The 17,549-nt window shown below is 37.2% G+C and overlaps 1 protein-coding gene across 1 annotated transcript; it reads left to right on the forward strand.

Annotated features, from left to right (window-relative positions):
- The first annotated feature begins 5,251 nt into the window (after window positions 1–5,251).
- Window positions 5,252–14,982, forward strand: LOC124167045 (putative defense protein). Its single transcript, XM_046544817.1, has 6 exons — window positions 5,252–5,347; window positions 9,728–9,973; window positions 10,573–10,727; window positions 10,837–10,928; window positions 11,699–11,765; window positions 14,653–14,982. Exons 2-6 carry the CDS (start codon window positions 9,751–9,753, stop codon window positions 14,683–14,685), a joined length of 570 nt encoding a protein of 189 aa, XP_046400773.1. The 5' UTR covers window positions 5,252–5,347; window positions 9,728–9,750; the 3' UTR covers window positions 14,686–14,982.
- Window positions 14,983–17,549: the final 2,567 nt, after the last annotated feature.

The raw sequence follows: 17,549 nt of genomic DNA on the forward strand, positions 1-17,549 counted from the left end.
TATTCAATTCAATTCAATTTATTCAGTCACCATAAGCATGAATTATGCATGGCTTTGTCAATATATTACATGTTTTACACTTCATATAAATAAGAAAACATTATGCACAATATCAAAACAATATGAAAAATACAATACATACAATTTACAATTTATTTGGGTTAACACATTTCAATTATACATTTAAATTAGTTTGCATTAGAAAATCATCTACACTATAGAATAACTTACATAAAAGTAGTTTTTTCACGGCACACTTGAATGTAAATATCTATATACTTGATATTTTTAATATAAGTAGGCAATTTATTGCACGTAAGCATTCCTCGGTGATCTATCCCTTTCATCGTTTTATTTACTCTGCGCTGACTCACATGGAACGAATTTTGGCTTCTCGTATTATGACTATGAAGGTCACAATTTTTAATAAACATGTTTTGATTTTTGTAAAAAAGAGACACTGTTTCAAGAATGTATATGCAAGGTTGAGGTAAGATTTCTAATTTTTTTAAAATAGGTTTGCTGGGAGCTCTATTATTAGAATTAGTTATCATGCGAATAATCTCTTTTTGCATTTTAAATAATTTTGGAAGGAAGGTGGGGGAGCCTCAAAAGGGCTGATATACCTACCTTTAATTTTAAGTAGGGATGGACGGATCCTGGATTTTTTTCGGATCCGGTTTCGGATCGGATCCTTGATTTTCGGAGCCAGATCTTTTGGATCGGATATTTTCGGATCCAAATGCATTTTCAAATTCCTGACGCTGAGATTCCCCCGATGATTTTTCAATCTCTTGGGAAGAGTCGCACTATGTGCCAGTCGTATTTTGCTTTTTTTTATTTTCCACAGCTGTAATTCTCCTACGTTATCTCTGCGAGAGCCGTCAAACAAAACGGTTCATGAGTAGGAAAAGAATCGCATGCGACGGCGCATTCGGAGATAGAATCGGAACTCTTTCCACCCTTATGGGGCGTTGCATTCACTGAAGCTGTTATTTAAAATTTCGGATCCAGATCCGATGTCTTCCACGAATTTGGATCCGGTGTATCCGATGAAGGGCAATATCCGCGGATATTTGGATCCGAGGTATCCGTTCCGACCATCCCTAATTTTAAGAATTTTATTTTCAATGTATGCATGAAAGTAAAAATGCACGATACCCTAAGCCAAACTAGTCGACGATCCCATCAGAAAATAAGCCTCCATCCTCGAAAATCGGAGAAAGAACCGATTTTATGCTTTGGGTAAGGTTAATTTATATCTACTTTGAAACATTAAAGGCTAGTTGAGGAGCTCGCTTAAGGTTCCTGAACCGAAACATTTTCATTCACGAATCATTAATGATTCTGAATATTATTTGGGGTAAATATCCGATGAAACGACATGTTTCATTTATCGCTAAAGATATTAATCGTGTTTACATTCCACTTGAACATCGATGTAGGTGAAAAGGCATTACTTTTGATAACCAGCGGGTGAAATAATGAGCATAAAATAAAATAAAAAATACTTTCTTCTATTCCACCCTTTATTTTAAATAGTACGACCCGGGTTTCTGCATATCATGCTATCATCAGGATACCTTTTATACGGAAAATGTTTTTCATAAAAAGCCATCTCCTTTTCAAGTTTCTTCAAATTATAGACCAAATTTTATTATGCTTCGTTTTAAATAGGTTAATTTTTTTATTTTTACGGGAACGGTTTTATTTGTGCGTGTTTAGTGATCATGATGTTGAAAATGCACAAAATAAATAATAATATGGCTTACATTTCGGCTTCTACTCTTTTATGCATCCATGTCCCACCATGTCAGGATACCTGATGATAGCATGATATGCAGAAACCCGGGTCGTACTATTTAAAATAAAGTGTGGGATAGAGCAAATTATTTTTATTTTATTATGAAGAAGTTCCAAAAAGTAACGCCGGAGACCGTGCCTTATATGAAATAATGATAATTTTTATCTGGTAAGTTTCATTGTTGAGTAAAAAATAGGATGGTGGAAGGTTTTCGCGAGCAAAAAATTTTATGGTGGTATTGCATCGCTCTAAATGGGCCGCATCCTCAGGGGTAGTGTCGACTGAAGTGCTCAAGGCGGCTGCGCAGTAACTAAATGTAGAGCTCAAAATTGATAATCCCGACTTGTGAGAGAAAGTTAGATAGTGGGAAACTCAAAAATAAGTTTTGTTTAAAACCTGATACCTCTCCTTCCTCTTGAGCATTTAATTGAATGGAAAAAAAATTCCAATCGATATAAATGGCTGGTAAACAAATGCTACGATCGGAATTAGCACTCGCATAACGTGATCTGGGAGGAATAATTCTACCCGGGAGGCGATGGCGGACTTCGCCTTCGAAACGTCTGTATCTAAAGAAATAACCACACGGTGGGAAACCCGAAAATTTTCCTACAAAATTTGTTTGGGGTATTTCCATTGAAATATTGTTCGCTTAATTAGAAGAAGATTTCTGAAGAAATTAGGATTCGTCTAGCGTATTGTGGGAAGATTTTCGGATGAGAAAGTAAAAGAAAGGTGCCATTTCGCTCTCGTCCGATCGCACCTTGAATATGCAGCGAGCGTATGGGATCCGGTGCAGAAAGACTTAATCCGCTGCGCGTTTCGTCAAAAACTGCTACGGGCGTACAGACAGCGTTACGCAGATGTTAAGCGAATTAGGCTGGGAGCCGTTGGCGACTCGAAGGCTGCGCGATAGGCTTAGATTGCTTGAACAATTGAGAATGGATATCTTTAAGAGCGACAAAGGGAACATAATATTAGAGCCACACTATATTTCCAGGTACGATAGAAGCGATAAATTAAGAGAGATGTTTTGCCGATCGGATAGATATGGGGATTCGTTTTTCCCACAAACCATAAAGGACTTTAATAAACGCTAGTCCCAACCTAGTTGGAGCACTTCATTTTTTTATTTACCTAGCTGTAAACGACTGGTGTCCTAACACCGCCTGCCACACGCCTTTTAGGCGACTTGCGGGGTGTTGTGTAGATGTAGATGTATTAGATTAGAAGCCGAAAATCGATGTGTAGCTCACCTTTGACGAGCGGTCGAAAATTCGCTCTCATTTTCTGGGTGGCAACCTTTTTTTTCCAAAATTTCTGCTTGTTATCCTTAAAAAAATCTCTACCTAGTAATCTCTACTATACACTGTCCCGAGTTTATAATTCGTAAACGAAAGATTAAGTCTACTTACTGCTGCTGCTGTTGCCAAATTTCTCGTGAAAAACGGGTCCGCCTTTTTGCGTAGCAAAACCAGGCAGATGAGAGCCAAAATCTTCAAAACTCATTGAAAGTATAGGCAAATCACCATGTCAAAGGAATGCTGTGATTTTTTTCCAGGAAAATCATAGTAACGTAACACCACCTGCTTCATTCAATTCAAAGATTTTCGAAGAGAAGCGAGATCGCGCATGTTTTTGAAAAATTGGTCTTGTTTGGTCCACTGTATCTGAGGAACGGATCGTATGTATGTAAAATGGCATATAAATCTGTAATCAATCACAACTTTTGTGTATTTACGCTAAGTTTCAAGTATCTATCTCTAAAAACGTCATTTCAGACCTTTGTCCGGCTTTTTCCGATTTCGGACCGTGGAGCAACGTTCGGAACTGGGCAGAGGGGGATCGGGTTAATGTTGTGGCTAGAGAGCTCCCCAACCTGTGGATCTGGGTTCATATCCCAGTGGCGGAGGATATTTTTCAGGGACTGTCCGATCCATTCGCATACGAGTGCTTTGAGGAGGGCACTTTAAGTACAACACTACGTAAGCCGGCTTTGTCGAAGAACCCGATGAAAGGTTATACGGGCACAAGCGTAATGACCTAACGTCCAACGCCTGCAACGCAAATTCTCTGCCTAAAATGAAGGAAATCGGGCAATTAATTGGTGGGACATGGATGCATTAAAGAGTAGAAGCCAAAATGTAAGCAATATTATTATTCATTTTTTGCATTTTCAACATCATGATCACTATACACGTACAAATAAATCCGTTCCCGTAAAAATAAAAAAAATACTTATTTAAAACGAAGCATAACAAACTTTGGTCTAGAATTTGAAGAAACTTGAAAAGGAGATGGCTTTTTATGAAAAACATTTTGCGTATAACGTTTTTATTTATTATTTATGCATATATTGTTTTTTTGGAATTTCTTCTTTACGCCTAACCCTCTTTAGAATAAAAATCTCAAATTCTGTTTACATGGTACATTAGCTCGGACAAGTTGGTATATTAATGCATGAACGCGAGAATGAACTCCAAAATGCACCGTGTAACCGCCCAACTTGTGCGAATGCATGTATAGAAAATAGAACCTATTCTAATTTGATTCACGCATTTGTACATGTTCCGTTACTGTCCACAGAAAATCGTTCATGCAATCTGGCATTAACTCGTACCGTGTAAACAGGCTTAGAGAATTTAACCTGATGAAGGCTCGGCGTAAAGAAGAAATCCGGAAAAGCAATATCTTTGATGTATTAAAACGAATAAAAACGTTACACGCAAAATGTTTTTTTCATAAAAATTCAACTTCTTTTCAAGTTTCTTCAAATTCTACAACCAAATTTTATTTTGGTTTGTTTTACCCCTTTCCAACTCAGAGCTGTTTCTGGGAGAAATCAAATTTCAAGATTTTTCATTTTGAAAACTTGAAAATTTTACACTAAATGACAATTATCGTGGCAGCAAAATATTTCGTCGTTAAAATTTACACTACAAAATAATATTTATTTTAGATATTTCCTAAATAGAGCTGAAAGTTTAAACATTTTTTATGTTGCTTAGAAGTAACATTAGGTTATAAAGGATTAAATTTTAAAATGAACTGTTTTGTACGAGTTAACGTATCGTTTAAACAGGCCTTAAGGTACGTCCGGGATTTTCCGAACGTGTGGTAACCCTAATTGTGAGTCAGACTCAATCAAAGTGTCCATTGCCTTAATGGCTGAATGATTGACATCATCTAACTCATGCGTAGAGTCAACCATGCGTAGAGTCAGCGATGTTATGATTCGGCGACGCAAGCCAGAGAGATTTAGGAGGGGGGCTGAGCCCTTCCTTTTGAGTCCGCCATAAATTCACCTCTCGCCATGATTAATGTGCTTGCATTTTTCCTCTATTTCCCCTCTTTTTATGCCCTCTTTAGGCTCTTGCCGATTCGCTGCGCCAGAGAAAAAAGGGGAATGGCTTCCGCGATGTTTCACTGGAAGTCACGTGACGCAGGGTGAATTCTCCCCACTCCCTCACTTCAAATGCCGCTATAAAGCGAGGAGTCTCTTCGGTGGGGACATCAATTGCTGAAGAGGATTCTATAATCGAGGTGAGTAGAACTGTTGCACCTTTAAAGTTTGTCGTTTCTTAGCTCGCATATTTACCCATCGCGTATTCAAATGTATGTTTTGGTTCCATTGAATTCTGCGTGTTTTGTTTTCTGACACGGTCTGATGGCACGAAATATTTCCAAGAGACCTTGCGCTAGGATGTTTTCATCATAATGCTAATTTTACTGGGGATTTGTGTACATTTTAATCGTTAGATGTATTCGTGGAAATATCTTCGCAGCTTATTACGCGATTATTATGTCTGACGCAGATGCCTCGAATATTTCCCTGGATTTTATTTCGTTCGATTTTTTTTTAATTTTGTTTTTTCAAATAGTTCATAAGTCTTATTCATCTAATTCACTTAAATTTTATACTTAATTTTTTTAGAATAACCTCTAAATTACCATGCAGCAAAAAATAATCGGAAATGAACTATCTTTAGTTCGGCAATAGGAATCATAATTAATTCTTTACGAGTGTATTTTATTTTGTATTAATACTTCTTGATACCTACTCCGGATTTAATTACCCGGCTAAGCGACTCTTTAAAATTTTAGAACGGTAGACCGAATAATCCAGTTATATCATTAACACATATATCCAGGATCAATGCTATAAACAAAAAAAATCACCTCATTTCCCCCGTACGTATTCAATGGATATTCCACCGCTCTATACGTTTTTTCTGATAATATTATCTGAAAAGAGTAAAAATTACAGTGATATACGTCGCATTTTACACCATATGAAAAATTCGATAAAATTGATAGTGAAGCTTTAAGAGTACCATTAAGGTAATTTTCTCACTGGCGGAATATTTTGAAGTAACGATTAAGTAAAGAAAAATCAGAGAATAAAATTTTTCACGATTGGTAAGGAAAATGGTAAGGTAATTTCAATAGTAATTAAATCGGTAGTCGACATTTCCGATTAATTTACTGTTAAATTACCTCAAAGTCGTAGATTTGAAATTCATTTGAAAAATTAATGTTGCAGGAGACCAATAAAAATTTCAAGCATTTTACATTTTTATTAGAGAATCAGGCTATTTGAATCTGATCAGGAAATGCGTCTCTTGCTACCCGAAAAATACCTTAGAAATATTACGGAAAATTGTTATTTTTAATGGCGTACAATGTAAAATACCAAATGGTCCACTCCTCGCAAGCGTAGAAATCAAAAAAGTGTCTTGGCCTCTACTCTATTACTGGGCTCGATTATTTTTCGTTTGTGAACAATTATCAGTTTATAACGTTGAAGTGCTTTGCCAATACATTCGTTTTTTGCTAAGGCATATCCAATTAATTCACCATAAATTTCTTACGTTCTTGTCCCATTTGAAGGTGAAAATAACAAATTTTGATTTATTTCCCTTGCAACGGCAAAAATGAGCCTCAGATGAGCCGTCTACGACAACGGGAGCTGAATCAATTTACATTATGCTCCCTTCTGTTTGAAAAGTCAAATTTATAATCTTATAAATTAATATTTTATAACAAAATCCCTTCTTTATATTTAATGTTTAAGAGACTCACGGCTTTAGATTCTCAGTTTCTCTTAGCGTGTGTAGAAGAAATATCATTGAATGAAAAAAGTCGTAAAATTTCTAGGTATTTCGCATTCATTAAGATGAATTCAATACTTAAGATATCAATCAATGAAAAGATCGAAAAATTTCAAGGTATTTTGCAGTTGTTAAGATTAAATTGATTAGGTACTTTATATATCAATCTAAGTTTTTTTTATTTTTCTAAAAAGGAATTGTTTTTTGGTTTTCATATTCGAATATATTGAATGAAGGATAACACAAAATTTATTACGATGTTAAATCCGGTCAACGCTTGAGCCGATGTATCGGCCCGTGGCACTAACAATAAGAGGGTTAAAACATTTTCCAACCCAATCCTAATTTCAGTAGTCTCCAACAAAACCTTTTTCTGGAAACAAAATTTCCCCAAAGTGTTAGCCCCGGAAAAATTAACTGTTTTCAAATAATCTCAGGTCGCTCTCGGACGATCCGGCGGTTTGCCTTGCGTCGTCCTCAGTCCCGTGGACGTCTTAGTTTAGGGTGTCCCGTAAATAAAACTTTCTCCGAGAGTTGCAAGTGCGGATTAATTTTCGATGTCATTATAAAATCAACCGCAGAGAAAAATGCTTAATTGCACTATATATGACCCTGCCGATTTAGGTTGAAATGTTCAGGAGTGTTTTGCCGAAATATTGCCTTCTTCATTTGCCTCTGGGCGACCGTTGGGTTTTTCCCATTACTTCGGCAGACATTGCTATCATCAACGACGAAATCGACTTTCGATGATAAATGTTAACGAGGGATGGACGGATCCAGGATTTTTTTCGGATCCGGATTCGGATCGGATCCTTGATTTTCGGAGCCGGACCTTTCGGATCGGATATTTTCGGATCCAAACGCATTTTCAAATTCCTGACGCTGAGATTCTCCCGATGATTGCTCAATCTCTTGGGAAGAGTCAAACTATGTGCCAGTCGTATTTTGCCTTTTTTATTTTCCACGACTGAAATTCTACTACGTAACCTCTCCGAGAGCTTTCAAACTCAACGGTTCATGAGTAGGACAAGAATCGCATGCGTCGACGGCGCATTCGAAGAGAGAATCGGAACTCTTTCCACCCTTATGGGGCGTTGCATTCACTGAAGCTATTATTAAAAATTTCGGATCCAGATCCGATGTCTTCCGCGAGTTTGGATTCGATGTATCCGCTGAAGGGCAATATCCGCGGATATTTGGATCCGAGGTATCCGATCCGACCATCCCTAATATTAACGTTCCCAATTATACATTAGAATAGGTTAAAATATTTTATAGTAACTTCAAACTCACTGGCCGCAATATTTTCGTAGTTGAGAAATGTTTCCGTACGACGCGCCGTGGGGCCAAGAGCTTAAAAGATGGTCGTAATAAGTGAATATTATTAAATCTGTTTATAATCTGGATTATAATGGTTTTCGAGGTTGCAAAATCCGAATAAATTGAAATTGAAATAAAAATTATTTTTTTGCCGAATGCATTGGATTTTTTGCATATATACATATATCCAGTAAAAAGGGGGAATATTTATCAACATATTAGATAACCAACATCAAACCGGTTTTTTAAATTTATTCTTTCTTGGAATACATCGTAAAATTTTTAGACAATCGAATTAATATTTTTTATGTTTTTTTAATAAATATCACAATTTTATGCCTATTTTTAATTTTTTCCCGGCGAATAAGGAAGTCCCTCATGTGTCACCACTAGATCTCGTTCACATTTTCATAAGTGGTAGGAAATGGACATCCATGAGGTGAATCTTTTATTTCAATCGCCGACACACTATACTAGGGATGTTCGGATCGGATACCTTGGATCCAAATATCCGCGGATATTGCCCTTCATCGGATACATCGGATCCAAACTCGCGGAAGACATCGGATCTGGATCCGAAATTTTTAATAATAGCTTCAGTGAATGCAACAGTGAATAAGGGTGGAAGGAGTTCCGATTCTCTCTTCGAATGAGCTGTTGCATGCGATTCATGAACCGTTTTGTTTGAAAGCTCTCGCAGAGGTTACGTAGGAGAATTACAGCCGTGGAAAATTAAAAAGACAAAATACGACTGGCACATAGTGTGACTCTTCCCAAGAGATTGAACAATCGTTGGGGGAATCTCAGCGTCAGGAATTTGAAAATGCATTTGGATCCGAAAATATCCGACCCGAATGATCCGGCTTCGAAAATCAAGGATCCGATCCGAATCCGGATCCGAAAAAAATCCAGGATCCGTCCATCCCTGCTCTTTACCTTTCGAGATATTAGCAACGGATAGTAACAGGAAAACGCCTACGTTTATGCAACCCACAGCACGACAATGCACCGTCATTCCTCTTCGTCCTAGCAACGGAGTATAAGGGGCTATTGTTGCGCTGCGGATGGTGCTAATATCTCGAAAATTATTGAGCTTTGGCGGGTGAAACAAAACTACCCCTCACGGGGAGTGGCGTAGCGATGGGAGTTGGGGGATTCAGGGGGGTCCGGGCCTCCCGCGAAAAAAGGAAAACAAAATTTTTTGCTTCATAAAGAAATTAAAATATTGAAAAATCATGGATTTTCAGAGGATTTCTTTGAAAAGTGAAGTTTTTTTCGATTATGAAAAGTGTTAAAATTAGTTTTAAAACCCTTCACTGCGTACCCTGTTTTTAAAAAATTTCCCCTGTTGTTTTCGACCCCCCCCCCCCCCGAACAAAAAAGATGATGTTTTCCGAAATTTATTTTTATTTCAATGTATATTAATTTTCAATTTGAAAATGCATCTAAGTTGGACTTTTTATTAATATTTTCCTTGTTCATTATCTTTCAGGTTGAACCGAATAGGCCATCGAAATGAAGATCTTCCTGGCATTAAGTGTGTACTGCTGCGTTTCCTACGTAGCATTGTCCGCCACAATTCCTCTGCATAAAAAGTCAATCGATCCAAATCATGTGCCTTCGTCGGTCTGTGAAAGCATGGTGCCCCTTCATAATGACTCTGTCCCTTCAACTACACCACCTCCATACACAATAACTGCATCTAAAGTGAAGACAGCTCCTGGAGAAGTCATTGAAGGTAATAAATAAATGACTATTTGCCATTACTGGCTGGGAACTTGTGATATGAAAAGAGCATAGGAGTAATTCATATTAACCAGCTCTGAAAATATGGGTCTAGCTCATCATGAACTATGCCAAATGCCGATGCTAAATAGCACAATGATGAGTGTAGTTAGTCATTGGTTTTTTTTATTGTAGCATTATTTAGGGTAACAATGTAAATTTTTTGAAAGTTTAATGTTAAAACATGAAATATGAGTTCTTTACAATGCATCGGAAGGAATTGGTAAAATGATTTTATACAAGTAGCGTCAGCTGTGTTCTCGATGTTTAATAACCAATTTTTTTCACTATTCTACGTTGATTACAAACTACAAAATATTATTTTATTACCTGCCATTGCATTTAAAAATAAACATGGGAAAATACCTAAATGAAGGATAGGAACACAATGTTCAGAAAATAAATTGAAGTGCAAGGGCTTAATAAATCTTATCATCACATTTTTTCACATAATTTATTTTATACAATTTATTACTCCATCAAAATTGCAAGTCTGTTACTTTGTGGTAATGATATTGTTTATTTATTATCTTACGCTGCCGAAAACTACAGTCCATGTGAAGGGGATTGATGGCGCAAAATTCCTGGGCCTGTACATGCAAGCGAGGCTTTATGGAGCTGGAGCTGAAGCAGTGGGAAAGTTTGTTCCAGAAAATTTACAAGTAAATTCTGCCATCAGAATATCGAGTTGTCTTCCTGGTAGTGAGGTAAAACTTTTTCTCTACTCTTCTCCATCAATTTATTAATAAAATAGCTTGACTAGTACAATAACGAGAGAATTCGATTGTAATTCTACATAAATTATCTTTTTTTCAGAATGCTATTAGCTACATTTCCCGTGAAGCAGTTGATGATTTGAGGCTCCAGTGGGAAGTGCCTGAAGATATGTCTGGAAAAGTATATTTCAAGTAAGGAATTATTTTGTATTTGCTAAGGATTTAATTCCTTTAGTTGGTATAAAAATTCATACATTTTTAAAAATCTTTTATAATTTCCTAATTCTTTAACTTTATGTAAAAGTTTAATATGTACACAACTCAAGGCACAAAAATCTTTTGGGATTAAACTCTTTGGATGGCATTAATTAATTAATACATTTCGTTTTATCTTGCTAAAATGATTAACTCTGGATCCTATGAAACCTCTTTTCACTGTTACCTTTATAACTGATTATAAGATAATTTCTACTGGACTGTCCAAAGTTCTTTATTTGGGTCGAATTTCAACAGAACATAGCGTTTCTGGTGCAGCGTCTTTTGATTATCATGGAAGTATGAGATTCCATCCTTCCTTTATTATAAGCTTTCTCGGGTTTTCATCCAGGTAAATATTTTGTCCTTTGCAAATGTTTAATTGCAGACATTTCAATCTGTCATCATCCTCAAGGCTGAGGGGCCCTGATCAGTGATGTCAGAGCTTGATTGAAACTTGAATTGCTTTTGAAATTGAAAAGCTTGAACAACAGTTTGAATCCTAACTCAGCGGAATATCTGGGAGAACTCATTTAACATTGTAGGCGAGAAAGCACTTCATCTCTCAACACTCTTCATACCTTTTCACCAATTCTTGTATTGCTTCCCAGCTATGTTCATACTTACTTGGATGATGATTGATATTATATATTTTTGCATAATTGTGAATGTGATTACATCATTTTAATTGTAAATTCATCTTTCAGGGCTACGTTTGTGGAATCTTTCTCAAAATTCTGGGTGGATGTTGACTCTGATCCTGTTGAAATCTCGGTGAGTTTAGCCTTTTAATCATTCTATAGCTTATTATATTGAGAATATAAATTGTACATACATTTTTATAATGTGGTATTGGTCAAATTTTGCCGATCAATTGTCTTAAATCAATTTAGATAGCCTGAAAATTTGAATATGCAGTATGCTGAATGAAATCCAGAAACTTTTACTCCAAGAAGCTGAGAGAGATTATGTTTACACACTTTTTTGTAACTGTCTTTTCATTTGCCATTAAGCAATTATAGGAAGGCCTCCACCCTTGATTAGCTCACTAAGTACCATCATTTCCATGGGTAGTCTTCATAAATTCTCATAGGAATGTCTTACCATTATGTCAAACAGCTGTGAGCTCGTAAATCTTTCGTGCCAAATGTCGGCAGTAGACAACAAGTATATTTGCATATACAAAAGGCTCTAACTGGCATAGATTTTTCCAAGCGAATGAACGGACGATGGCTATAGCTTGTGCGGGGGAGGGGAAGTGGCTCAAGGGCGCAGCGAGGGGGGTGTTTTGGGGGTTAAACCCCCCCCATAGCTCAGAGAAATTTTTATGTTTTAATCCATTTTACTTAATTGGATTGCTATTACTAATAGAATAGTGTAAGGATTAATAAAATATCCTTCAGAAAGCTGTAAAACTCACCATTTGAACCGTTTATCTTAAAATTCCGCAATTTACTAATCATGCACCTACCGTTTATCCTGGTGGGTATTCCATGCCTCCACACACACCGGTATTAGTTGCAACAAACCCCCCCCCCCCCCCCCAGCCTTAATTCCTAGCTGCGCCCCTGTATTAGTATATGCAAAAGGCTCTAACTGGCATAGATTTTTCCATGCGAATGAACGGACGATGGCTATAGGTGGTGCAGGGGAGGGGAAGTGACCGCTGAGGTAGCAATGTTCGCATTCATTCAGCTCCTGCCTGATATCTAGCTTATAGTGAGACCTTGGGGCCTCTCCTTGGCAATTGGCCCCTACCCGCCTCTTCACTTATGATCCTCCTCACTGCAGAAATCCATTGTGAAGTGGTTATATTGTCAATGGTTTTTGAAAAGGAAAATTTTGTTGCATACTCCAATTTTTTTATACTTTGAAATGAATTCTTTGTTTTTTGTGTGCACAAGCAATTTTGAAACAACATTTCAGCATTGCTAACAACGAACTTGTGTAGTTAGGGTCTAAGTACCTTGTATTTACTAACTTTGTTATTATCAATGCTAGAAATCTGTTTAAAATTCCACAATGCTTAAATATGTTAGTTATTCGATACCTCCGCTGCAAAAACGTTCAACAATCCCCCACCAAATCAAATCCGCTCATCTATAGTAACCCAACAATACGAATCCACTCAGCTGGCAGTGTCCAGAACATAAATGCTCACCTCCAAGCTTGGAGAATAGGAGATGAGTGGTTATGCTCTGGTCACTGCCAGCTGAGTGTATTCGTATTGTTGGGCTACTGGAAGAGCGACTTTGATTCGTGGGCAATTGTTTAATGTTTTTGCAGTGGAGGTATCGTATTCTTATAGAAGTGTAAATTATTGAAAATCCAAAGCAATATTTGGTTTAAAAAACAATGGTAACATAATAAGTTGACCGTGGACTCATGATAACGTAGGGTTATAAGGCATAGTCCAGTGGCAGGGGTAATGGCTGGGTGCACCATTGAGTTGAGTCCCAAATCAGATGGATGGGAATACCTGGGCAACTCCTCACCAAAAAGAACTCCGTACAGAGAGGTTTAAAATATTCTAATGCTACTTGTAGCATGAAAAATGTGTTCCTCTCTTAGGCACAGGAAAGACGGTTAATTGCATGTAAGATTCCTTGATTCAACAAGTTTTTCACTGCGCATGAAATTAAAGAAATGGGAAAACATTTAAAAACAATCTACTTTTTTTTCCGGTTAAAGTTTCAAATTGTAATTTTTAAAAATATTGCATACTCATAAATAAATTCTACATGTTCTATAACAATTCCTCAGCATGCAGTGTCCTCAAAGGTACCATTGTGTAACTTAAGCTCCCTTGCAAGATATTATGTCTGTAGTTTAGGAAACTCTAGCCTCTAACTTTTAATTGATTGCTGTTTACTCTCTGGTAAATACTATTGACCACTCTTAAATCAGATTATTTTTGTCATAAGCCAGTGATGGCTGAGTAAAGTTCTTGCCAGACAAGCTAGAGGTTGCAGGTTCGAGTCATACCTATAGATTATCCGTATCCTGAACATGGGTCCACGATAAAAACACAAATGGTAATTTCCACACTACATATTTAATTTAACACTCAACGACCGACCATGGTTTCAACACTTTGAAAAAAAACCTTGACCTTGAAAATAACACAAAGTGTGGAAATAGTGTTGAAATTACCATTTGTGTTTTTATCATGGATAAGGTGTAGAAATTACCATTTGTGTTTTATCATAGATATAGCAAACTTCCACAAAATTAAGCCTGAAACAATTTTATACGTTCTGAACATGGGTGTTTTTTCAGGACATGGGATATGTTTGTTTATTATTAAAAATCCCTTGGATTAAAAATTCCATACTGTAATTCTTTAGGATTTGTAGCAATAAATACTACTTTTTTATGTGTACTTATTGGTAGAAACCTTGAATTACTGGTGATTGTTTGTATTTGAAATGTGAAGATAAGCCGTATGGTTGATATGTTTTACGATGCTTGTTCCTTTTGCCCATTTTCCATATTTCAAGTACACATGAGATTTTATGGATAAGGAAATTGGTTGTGACTTTCTTCATGGCCTTTGAATTGTGCTTAAAATAATGAGATTTTTGAATGAATAAACCTCTGCTGGGGTGCAGTAATTGTGATTGAAAAACTCTAACAAACCACCTTCCATTTTATTTTTCAGGCTCAAACGCTCTCCCCCATCCCAGTGTCATGATAGCCTTCAGAAACCAGAAAAGTTCTGCTATTCAAATGAATGTAGATTTGTGATACTTATTAAGTGGCTTTCAAAAAGATGAGGTGTCATGCCTCAAAATTGTTTATGTATGCTTCACACAGTCAAAATGCATAAAAACTGATCTTCCTGATGGAGATATTTATTTATATGAATGAAACTATGATATACTGTGTCATAGTTTTGCTTTTTAATGTTTGAAACCCTCTAATTAGAAGGTTTGTCAAACATAGGCAGACAGATATTTATACAACTTAATAAAATAATTCTGTTGCATAAGCCTTTTTTTATCTCATTCTGTTTTCTTTGGTGTGAGTATGGCAGGTGATGACATGGCTAAGCCCACTACATATCCTTTGGAGATTCATATTCCTCTGTGATTCCCAAATTTTGATAAATTTAGTGCCTCAACCATACAATACCACATGTGTGATATGTGAAAATTTGAAGTGTAGATTTTAAGAGAGAGTAACTGTTTCTCCCATAGAATCATAGAATCCTCTTTCTTCTAATTTGGTGCCAAACTTCTCTCATTGTCGGTTGTTTTATCACCTTTCGCACTGACTTAGGGATGGGTCAATTCCCCAATTTTCACAATCCTAATCCAAAATCAAATCTTTCATGGATTTGAATCTAATCTCATATAAATATTCACAAAATTCATAAAATTGTGAAAATTTTCTGACTACATACATGCATGTACGAGAAGAGTGTATACTCATGTATGCAGTTCCAGGAAGAAATTCTGTGTGAGCTATTAACAGTAACTATGTGATACCACTCTTAGTTATTGTGGAAGGTTACTCAGGAATTCCACAAGTTCAGAGGTTCTCCAACTCCATCTTGGCCTACATTTAAATGTACGAGTTCTCCATCGTCATCAGGGCATAAATCCTACCCATCCTGTTTCAGGCGGACGGGCAGAATTCATGGCTTGATGAGGATGGACAACTTGTACATTCCCAGACAGCACATTTGTGGTAATACATTTGTATTACAATTGTAATACAGTGTCAAATGTCCTCTATTACAATCGTATTACAAATTCCCTTGTATTTTGCCTTTGTATTACAACTGTATTACAAATCATCTGTATACAAAACGTTTGAATACAACTGTAATACAGTTGTATTACAAAAATCGGTACAATTTGTAAGGTTACAGAAGATTTACCATTTGTATACAAATGGTTGTGCTATCTGGGTTGAAAGGTCTGCCGAGATGGAGTTGGAGAATCTCTGACCTGGTGGAAATCCCGAGTAACCTTCCACGATTCTATACGCCGGGAAAGCCTGCGATCATTCTCCACTCCTAGTTCTCATATTCGCCCACAAAAGGCTCTAATTGTGGCTCTTGCATAGACCGCAAGAAAAACAATTTCAGAAAGCACCAATAAGAAGTCCGTAAACGATTTCAAATCCTAAGGCCAGGAAACCCTGGGAAGCTGAATGCCTCAACATTAACCATGGTTACTTCAAAGTTGTATTATTTCCTATTTAGAGTAAGCTCTGCATGAAACAAGTAACTTTGCACACAGTCACACGCAAGGGTACAGTCAGGGGCACAGCTAGGAATTAAGGGCAGGGCGAGTTTGAGGCACAACTAATACTGGAGGGGGTGAGGGGTATGGAATATTGGCCAGGGAAAGCAGGAAGTGCAGGGGCCCTCTCCAACAAAAACTTTTATAACAAATGACACAACGACTTCGTTTTCTTCCACAGATTTATTTTTTGGGCACAAAAAGCTTTAGTAAGGTGAGGTGGGGTAAGTGCGACTGCGGGGTAAGTGCGACCCCCCTTCAGGAAAATCGTATTTCCGTTCTCGAAGCAGGTGGCGGTCGTGCAACATATTCTACACATAGTAATGAAACCAGAGCCAACGACTTTGTGATACTTATCCCTTAATTTCTCGTTCCACATGCTTAGGAAATATAACCGTCCGTTCATCTCGTAGTCTTAGTTGGTTGTGAGGAGAGGCTATACCGCAGTTCCCTCTGAATCAACGTATCGGAGTTGTTAGGTAAGAACTATAACTTGTTTTCTCTTCTGCATGGATTGGTTTTCCTTGCTTTACTTTAAATTTAGGAACTCGGGTCGTTATATTTAGTTTAGATGGGGGGTCGCACTTTCCCCGTCGTAATCATCCATTCCTACCTTCCGGGGCAAGTGCGACCCCGTTGCCTGGGGTAAGTGCGACCCCCTGTCGCACTTACCCCAGACTACGAGGTTGAAGTATGGATTTAATTTTTAGTTTCTGACTAACAGTTCTTGCGTTAAACTTTTAGTTTCTGTCTGGCAGTTCTTGCGTTAAACTTTCTTAAACAAATGTTGCAAAACACCGAAGTTTATAAAACTAGGTCTTTTAATTAGAGTCCTCTCATCAACTTTTATTTTGAAGGTTTATCTGATAAAGATAGCTTACTTCAGTTTGTTGATTGATTATGATAGGGCATTGGATATCATGTCTTTTGACGAGGATGATGTAGACGACATGGTATTAATGCCAGAAACAAGATAGCATGAGTCGAAAAGCTTAACAAATTCGGTGACTAACATTCAAAGTGGAGATTGGATTCTGGCTAGATTCAGCAGGAAAAAGTCAGTTGCTCACTATGTAGGGAAAATTCTGGAGATTAATGAATAAGGTGATGCCGTGGTTTTCTTTATGAGGATATTTTTTGGAACTGAATTAAGTTTCACCTGTCCACGGAATGAGGATTCCAGCGAAATACCTAGGGAAGATCTCTTCTTCTTCTTCATCCTAGCGTTTGTCCCGCGCTATTGCAGGGTCCGCTGTTCTGCAAAGTCTTCTCCACTTGGCTCGATCCAGGGCATCTACTGGCGTGG

This window comes from Ischnura elegans, chromosome 10, assembly GCF_921293095.1.
Source record: "Ischnura elegans chromosome 10, ioIscEleg1.1, whole genome shotgun sequence".
Classification (NCBI taxonomy): Eukaryota; Metazoa; Arthropoda; class Insecta; order Odonata; family Coenagrionidae; genus Ischnura; species Ischnura elegans.

What these genes read in the sequence shown, in the direction of transcription:
- LOC124167045 (XM_046544817.1), top strand. Translation starts at nt 9,751, where the DNA reads ATGAAGATCTTCCTGGCATTAAGTGTGTACTGCTGCGTTTCCTACGTA. An exon ending in TCCTGGAGAAGTCATTGAAG is followed by an intron (nt 9,974 to 10,572) that starts GTAATAAATAAA and finishes CGAAAACTACAG; the next exon opens with TCCATGTGAAGGGGATTGAT. An exon ending in CTGATCCTGTTGAAATCTCG is followed by an intron (nt 11,766 to 14,652) that starts GTGAGTTTAGCC and finishes TTTATTTTTCAG; the next exon opens with GCTCAAACGCTCTCCCCCAT.